Here is an 8,519-nt window from a genome sequence, read left to right on the forward strand (position 1 = left end):
AAGTCCCAGTCTTCTCGCTGGAAGGGCAGGGTCCTCCTCTCTGTCTGACTTGCAGTAAGAACAGTCTCTGCCTCAGGCATTCACAGTCCTGGCGTTAGCTGAGGCCTTAGAAAGGAAACCTTAGCATCAGGTGTAACTTGCTCCTTCCCTACAGGGAGTGCATTGGGGGAATGAATGACCTCAACCAGGGCTTCTTGTAAAGACACTAATCTCATTCAGACTGCTTTATGAAAGTATTATACTTGGGAAACTAGTCCTATTTTCAACATGATAGAGCTGATCTGTCAAGATTGGTTATTGTAAATAAATTTGTAATTTATAGATTTATGGGACACAGAAGACTGGAGAAGAAGGAATAGTGACACACACATTTTCTGTGTGATAAACAGAATTGCAAAATGGACACACCTCAAACCTAAATGCATTCCTTTGAAAACAATGTGTTCACCTACATTGTTCAAAACTCCTCAGCCTAAAGCTAAGCTACATTCTCACGTAGGAAAAGGGTATGTTTTGGGAGCTGCAGCTCAGTTTGGGGTTCCTCCAGAAAAGAGTGTTTCATTTGTGCCTGTGCTTGCCTGTGACTTTTGAATCATTACCTTTCCATGGGGTAAGATCTGTAATTCACAACAAGTCTGCTTTGACAACTCAACCCTTTGTGTTAACACTTATATGTACACATTTAAAAATAATTAGCACAAGAAGATCTCCATATCCAAGGATGACTAGTTTTTGTAAATATTTGTCAAAAGGGAATCTTATTAAAGTGAGGACCAAGATTTCATAGTGAGTCCTGGTGGGAAATACATTATCTTGAAAAGTGAAATTAGAACTATGAGAAAGTTTTTCATTGTGTCTTTATCAAAACTTATCGTAATGTTGTGCACTTAAAACGAACACAATGATACAGGTCAATTATATATGAATGAAACAAGAGGGGGAAAACTTGTATTTTGAACCACATGCTAATTCATTCAAATAAGTGAGAAATGAACAGTTGATTTTTGCCTCTTGGAAAAGCTCATTCTCAGGGAAGTTCCTCTCAGAACATAGTTGTTGTGTTGTAAAAAAAACTCTAACCACATCAAGAGGCCAAGTGTAGGAACTCTGGACAACCTCTCCAGCTGAACCCACAGCTATCTGTCAACCCCATGAGGGCACCATCATGGATGCCACGCCCAGTCCAGCCTTCAGACCCCTGCTGCCTCAGCCAACATCTGAGTGTAGCCATAGGAAACCCCAAATAGGAAGAACCCAGCTGATCTCAGTCAACCCACAAAACCTTGAGAAGTGATGATATCTTGTTTTCAGTCACAGAAAAGAGGTTAATAATTTTTGGAGTCATTTTTCAAAACTGTACCTACCAAAATTGTAGCTAGCCCAGGTATGAGGGCTCACCTTAGCCAAGGACACAGTGAGTGCCTTCAGAATAAAAAGGGAGGAGCCTATGCACAGAGACATGCAGCTAGATCCTTAGGTATGATGTTGGTAAGATGGGGACTATTTCTTCTAGTTGCTTCTATTCTTGTGAAAAAGAAAGCAAACTGAAATTGTCATCCAGGAGCTCAGGCACCCCTGAGTGGCTGATCCATGAGCTGAATGTAGGTGGATGAATAGAGTTTGCTAGATTAAAAAGAGAGAAGAGCAGTCTGTGCAAAGGGAATAGCATTGCTGGGGTGACAGGGTGACTAGTGGTGTCATTCACTGAGAAGAGAATAGAGGAGGAATGGTGGGGAACCGGACAGCTTGCACTTGAGGTATTTGCAAACATCATGTCCAAATGCCCTTTAGGTCATTGGATACACCGGACTAGAACCCAACAGAGTTAAGTCCGTCAGTGGGATGTGAGGGTCATAAAAATGTAAGCAATTATGAATAAGGATACCAACGGAGAGTGTGCAGAACAAGAGAGCAGAGGTCCAGCTCGGATACGGCCATTTAAGGTAGGAGCAGGGAAGGACAAGGTAAGAGGTGGTAAACCTCCAAATTGGTAGACTAGGATTAAAAATGAGAGTTAGAGGGAAAATGACCAACCAGAACTCAAGAAAAAAGATATTTTCAGGAAGAGTATGATCAATATGTCCAGTGCCACAAAAGGTAGAAAAGAACCCAACAGGCATGGCAATGTTGTATTCCAAGCTGATCCAGATTCAGTGTGGCAGTAAGGTCGCAAGTCAGCTGGCTAGTGTAGAGGGGTGAACCATAACACAGAAAATGTGGAGGGGCCTTTCCAGAAGGTTCTCTGTGAAGCAAGGGAGATGAGATAGATGCTGAACAGGATTGTAGGGATTGGGTTTTGTTTTTGATGGTTTGTTTGTGTTAAGATGGGAGTGACCTGAGCCTGTGAGAGGGCAGTGATCTCACCACCACAAGTAAGGAGCACCTGCTCCTCCAGGGCTAGGGCCATAGCCAAGAGCAAGAGGAAGTCCCTGCCCTCTAGCCGCTTATCCTCCAGAATGAGCAAGCATGCAAATGGATGTGCAAAGTGGCAATGTGGTGAGCTCTGAGGAGAAACTGAGCCATGTGGGGAGGGAGAGGCAGAGAGGTTGGTGGCCATGTGTGGGGTGGCAGCGGGACCCTCCCTGCTGAGGTGACATCTGACCAGAAGCCTGAGGGAAGAGGGGAGGTGAGAGAGACTTGGGGGGAGGACATTCCAGGTAGAAGGGACATCATGGTGAAAAGCCCAGAAGTGGGAGTGTACTTTGCATCTTTGAAGGATTGCAAGGAGGCAGGTATGTCTGGAGGAGGAGCCCCACTAACCCTGGGGAGAGTGAGGGGACCCAGATCATGTAGAACCCTGTATAGATCACTATAAGGACTTGGCTTTTTACTTGCAACAAGAAAATAACATTGGTTGCTAACAGGAATAAGACCACAAGCTGAGAAGCCAATGGATAGGAAAACGTGGGAGGGGAGGAAAACCTTCAGGCAAGAGAAAAAGAAGGGACAGCATCAATCAAGTCACTCTGGACAGTAGGGAGCATTGGAGAGTTATTGCCTAATGGCCTGGATTTGTTTCCAGCGATCCATGAAGAAGGTGGTGAGGAAAGAGTAGCAGTGAGGCGAAAGGCATCAGATAGAGAGACAAGGAGGGAGAGGGTTTGGAAGAGCTGCCCAGGGCCTGATTCATGAAGAGGGGCCAAGCTGTTGGCACCTTGACTCTGCAGGGGCCCTCCACTGATGGTGGCCAGGGTTTTCCATGCCACTCAGAAGATTTGTTGGGGCCAGGGGGCAACCAAGCAAAGGGCAGGTGGAAGAGCAAGGGGGCAAGAGAATCAAGGGGCAGAGGGAGAGTGATGGACTGGGGACACCAGAGGTCTGACAGCACAGAGACAAGACAACACAGAGGGGACACCTAGAAGCAGCAGACACAGAGGTCAGAGACAAGAGGTCTCAGGACATAGAAGTCCAAGGCAGTGGGCATCAGGAGGTGAATGACGTGAAGGATGGGAGAGCATGGTCAGAAGGCAGACCTGGGAGATTTTTTTTTTCAGAAGTAGATTGATAATGAGTTGCCATAAGACTCAGAGTGTCACCCAGAAAGGAGAAGAGCTGAGGTCACCTGGTCACCTGGCCACCTCATCAAGGCCAGTGGATGACCTGTGGAGATAAGAACTTGGGACCGCCACCCATGGCAAGGCAGGATGTCGGTGAGAAAGAATGTAGAGAGAAGTCCTGGGGGCTACATTCCAACAGTCTTGAAGAATGTGAAGCCAGGAGACCAGAGGCAGAGCATCCAAGAGAGAGGAGCCGGATGGTGAGCACGACCATGTAAGTCTCCAAGGTCTGCTTCTCCAGCAGCCCCTGGCAGACACAGCCACCGGCCCTGCTTCTCCCTGGTGGTGGTGTGCATGCCTTTGCTCGGGTCACCCTCTACCAGCTTCCCCACCTCCTTGCTCCTCTGAAATCCTACATGTCCTCCAGCAACCAAAAGGCATCTCCATGATATGGTCCTTTTTTTACTACAAAACATGGGATTTAACCTTCCTCTTGACCTCAACACAACTTCGTTTAGAACACTCCCCTATCCTTGATTCGTGTGCAGCTTGGAGCTGTAGTACACGTGTGCGTCCTTCACTCCTATTCTAGACCACAGGGGGTTTCCACTTGTTCATCTTGGCCTTGCTCACATCATGGAGTCTGGCAGAGAAGGCAACCTGTGATTAACTGTTCCCTTCATCAAGGACAATCATTGTATCTGAACAACCTTCTCCTGGGGCCCAGGGAAGTCATAGAAACGCACCCCCCCACACAGCCTATGATGACTCAGGCAAAGTGTCTACATGCACAAAGGGTACAAAATATCTAGCCTACTCCCCTCCATATGTGCACATTTACTTAACTCTTCCTGATTTAGTTTTAACCTTATAGTTCACTTTGGGGAATGGGTTTAGTTAAGAGAGAGGAATTTGTCCTTGGAACACTGCTAAACTCTGAATCTTACCTGTTTGCAAGGCATTGCTCTTTAAAAGCTTGGAAGAATTTTTATATTTATGATCACATTCAATTTCCCCACTTTGTCTGCAGGAAGGCAATCAACGGAGGCTTCTCGTGAGTTCACCGTATTTTCCATGGGTGAAAAGTCCTTGTTCCCTGGGGTCTTTAGGTTCCTCTTTGAGACCAAAGATCCCTTTGAGATGAGATGAGGCCGATGCCTTTTTCTTACCCCAGAAGCCAGAGCAGCACCCGGAGGATGGTGGCAATCTGAGGGCCGCTCTGACCTCCGTATTCTGTTCTTTCCCAGGGAAGATGCTCTGTTTTCCATCAAAAACAAGATCATTGTAAATGTCAGCACTCCACACCCATCTGGGCTCCTGAAAGCAAGCTGCCTGGTTTCTGAATCAGATGTCATCACCCACTGAAGAGCCACCTGCCTCCAAGCTCGGCTGGGTGGGAGAGACTTGCGCATCTCCCCCAATGAAGCTGCCCACCACCCCCCTCCCATGATCAGATCACAGGTGATCATTCATTTCGAGAGTGAGAGGATGGAGAAGAAATGAACAGCAACAGAACCCTTTCATCATGGCTTCTCTGACCCTTTGGAGACAAATGGTTAAGATAAATCCCAATGGGTTCATTTATAGGCATGAACATTTTACTCCCTTAGGACCACATGAAGCATTGCCCTTTTTGTGGAGCACTTAGAAGGGGCAGAAGGAAATAAAACACAGTAATATAGTCTATGGGCCATGACGGGCTTCCTAGGGGAGACCCAGGACATGCTGTTTGAAGACTCAGACACAAGTCATGGCAGGAGAGCAGCAGAGCACTAAGATATTGACCAAGCCCTGCACAGATTTTCTTGGGAAAAATGTCCACGTACCCTCTGAGATGTGGTCAAAACTCTCATCAGTCCCTGCTGCAAGGTCTCCTCCCAGGACTAACACAAAGAAGCGCTCAGGAGGAGATGGGGTTCAAAGTGCAGAAACCTGTGTCTGGCTGCTGGTGACAACTCTGTGGCTATAAATAACTCATCACTTCATGGGGGTGGGAGGGGAGGCTCCAAAAACACAATCACCCTCACAGACTTGTGACTTAAGTTCCATTCATGAAATCTTACATCAAGCAAAGGACTTCCAAACAGACTTTCATTACATCAAGCATTCTCACAGAGGGAAGGAAAAGCCACGAGAAACTCCTCTACTGGTGGCCAAATGTTTTTCTTCACAACCCAAGATAATGCTCTAACACGTGGCTGTTTGGATGTTGTAACCTCTGCAGATGTTTCCAGCAGAGGTGTTGTGCCATGAAAAGCTTTCATGCTTCAAGCAAAAAGACCTTCATAAATGTACATTCAACACTGGAAAATACATAACAGTATTTGTACATGAGCTGTGTGTATGTGTGTGTGCGTGCATGCACAAGTTACAAAACAGAAGTTGGTCTCTCTTCTTGTACTTCAAGGTGGAAAGACTGATGTTTATTGAGCATTGACAACGTGCCAAGTGCTCAGCATATCGTAACTCCCCATTTCATCCTCACCACTAGCCTGGGAGGGATGGACTACTACTATTAAACATTTTATAAGTGAGGACAAGAGGCTCTGAGAGGTCAAACCACTTGCCTGAGCTCCCACAGGCAGCAAATGATAAGAATCGATCTGACTCCAAAGCCCATGTTCTTCCTGCTACATGGCTCCACCTTCTTAAGTTCCAACAAATGCTTTTGTTACCTTTTCCAATACTCATCTGTACATGTTCTTGCTAGAGTAATTTCTACAGTTCGTGGGACATGCTGCTGGAAGAGCTGAGGAGGAACCGAAGGTTTTTTTATAGGTACAGAAATGATAGAGGTCCAACATATTTTGAGTTTTTTCAGAAGATACAGTACAAGGATAGGGTCTTATCATCAATGAGTATCTCATGCAGGTGATGAGGCATCCTTCTGTGCCCTATTTAGGACACACTGAAGTGGTAGTCCAAGCACAAAGTACAAATAATCTGTGCCCTACCATTTTTGTCCATGGTTTCCTGCACTGTCCTCAGACTACAGTCTCAATTGTGGTGGTATTGCCATTGTCTTCCTGGCGCCTGGGTTGCATTTCATCTTTGAAAGCCCTGGTCAGAACCACTTTTAAGGACTCCTTAAACCGCTTTTTCTTACTGCTGCCCACGAAGAAGTAAATAAAAGGGTTGGCGCTGCTATTGATTGTGGAGAAGAGAAGAGAAATATGGTGCAAGTTTCCAAAGGCTGACCAATACTCATAATAGAGCAGGTACAGGAGCCTCATGGGCATGGCGAAAATGAGGAAGATGATGATGGTGACCATGATGACTATGTACAGCTTCGAGGAATGGGCTGTCCACGTGTTCTTTCGGATCTTAATCACTAGGATGGTGCTGGACACCACCATGAGGGGAGTGAAGACCAGGAAACTCAGAATGGCAATGAAGATGATCACCGCCCTGCAGTCACTTTGAGAGTGACTCTGCCCTTCGCTGTCAATGCACATGACGTACTCCATGGTCGTCACCAAGCACGAAAGTGCCCACAGAAGGGCACAGACAAATGCCGACTGGTGCTTGGGGCGATGACATCTGTACCAGATGGGGTAGAGGACAGACAGGCACCTCTCCACGCTAATGGCCGTCAACAGATAGAGGCCCGTGTTGTAGCCGAACAGAAAAGTCACTGATAATGTGACAATCGTGTAGTAATAGCCAGAAGAGAGCTCATAATCTAAGGCATAGTCAACAGACAGAATAAAAATACAAAAGAGCAATGAGATGTCTGCAATAGACAAGTGGGTGATGTAGACCGTGAAGGGATTTCTTCTCATCCGGAAGCAGAGGAACCAGAGGAGGATTCCATTTTCGACAAAGCCCAGAGGGGAGATGCTCATAATTACCCAGTGCACAATTGGGATTTCCCGGCGCAGGTCCCCAGCCGAGGTATTCCTGGCGGTAGAGGCGTTGGTGGACTTCTCATCAACGAATGCCGTCACGTTCGACTCATCCATGAGGAGGCCTCAGGCAGGGGCTCTTCAGGTAATTTTCTATAAATAAGTAAAACAAAAACAAAAAGACAGCTTGAAAATGGATGCATTGGGGGAGAAGGGAACATTTCAGCAACAGATCATGAACTTCATGTTGTTAACAAATATGTTTAACTGACTCTACAGTTATCTTTCTGACAATGATAAAATTAGACATTTTACCAGAAAAGAGAACTGATTTCATGATTTTTCTGGTCCTCCAATAGCCCTTAATTCTGTATTATTATTTGCTTGTGGCTCAGTGCCAAAAGGGATCCGGCAAAGTGGGAGGGTCAGAGTGCCTGGTGTCCACGTCTAGTCTGGCCCATGCTTTCAGAAGGGGGTCTTGAAAATCATTCATCTTCTGCACCTGTCTCCTGTTCTGAGGAACCAGATTAATTGCATTCAGGAGCAAAGACAAAATGTGTTTCTGGTCAGTGTGGTTGTTGTCATTTTTTTTTAATGCATAAAGTACCATAAGTGATGGGTAAATGAGAGAGAATAGCTAGCAAAATTTTGTTCAATCGTGTACCGATATTTTTGTAAGTGTGAACAATTAGAAGGCATTTATCTTATGTGGTCTCAATATCTCTGGCAAAACTGGGCACCTCTCCAGACTAGGTGTGCCAGGCAAACCAACGACCTGAGTGACAGATGGTGAGCCTTAACAAGGTGTGGTCACATCACCACAAAGCACAGGCCAGACCGTGCAGGAAAACACTACTAACAGACATTCAACAAAGCACTAACTGGAAACCAATAGAAACGCTAAATATTTGAGACGACAAAGCAAAGAGTCTCAGAAACTTCCTATCACATGTCTATGAATTGCAAAATAAATATATGCACAGTCCCCGCCTTCTTCCTGTTATGTAACAAATACACAGATGCCACTTCCCCCACTGGAGAAAGGACAAGGTAGGCAGCAGCAGAGAGCCTCTTCCTTGGTGCCAACTTTAATTTGTCCTTGACTTTGTCAAGTCGTTGTTGTTGTTGTTGTCATTTTGATGGTGGCGGTAAAATACTGTCCTCTGTTTTTTGAATT

The 8,519-nt window shown here is 45.8% G+C and overlaps 1 protein-coding gene across 1 annotated transcript; it reads right to left on the minus strand.

Moving 5' to 3' along the window:
* Window positions 1-6,481: 6,481 nt before the first annotated feature.
* On the minus strand, window positions 6,482-7,459 carry MAS1 (MAS1 proto-oncogene, G protein-coupled receptor; the record flags this gene model as incomplete). The annotated part of the gene is made up of 1 exon (XM_080806872.1): window positions 6,482-7,459. The coding sequence occupies one exon, from the start codon at window positions 7,457-7,459 to the stop codon at window positions 6,482-6,484; it is 978 nt and encodes a 325-aa protein (XP_080662998.1).
* Between the last annotated feature and the right edge of the window lie 1,060 nt (window positions 7,460-8,519).

Source organism: Martes martes, assembly GCF_963455335.1.
Source record: "Martes martes genome assembly, chromosome: 6".
NCBI lineage: Eukaryota > Metazoa > Chordata > Mammalia > Carnivora > Mustelidae > Martes > Martes martes.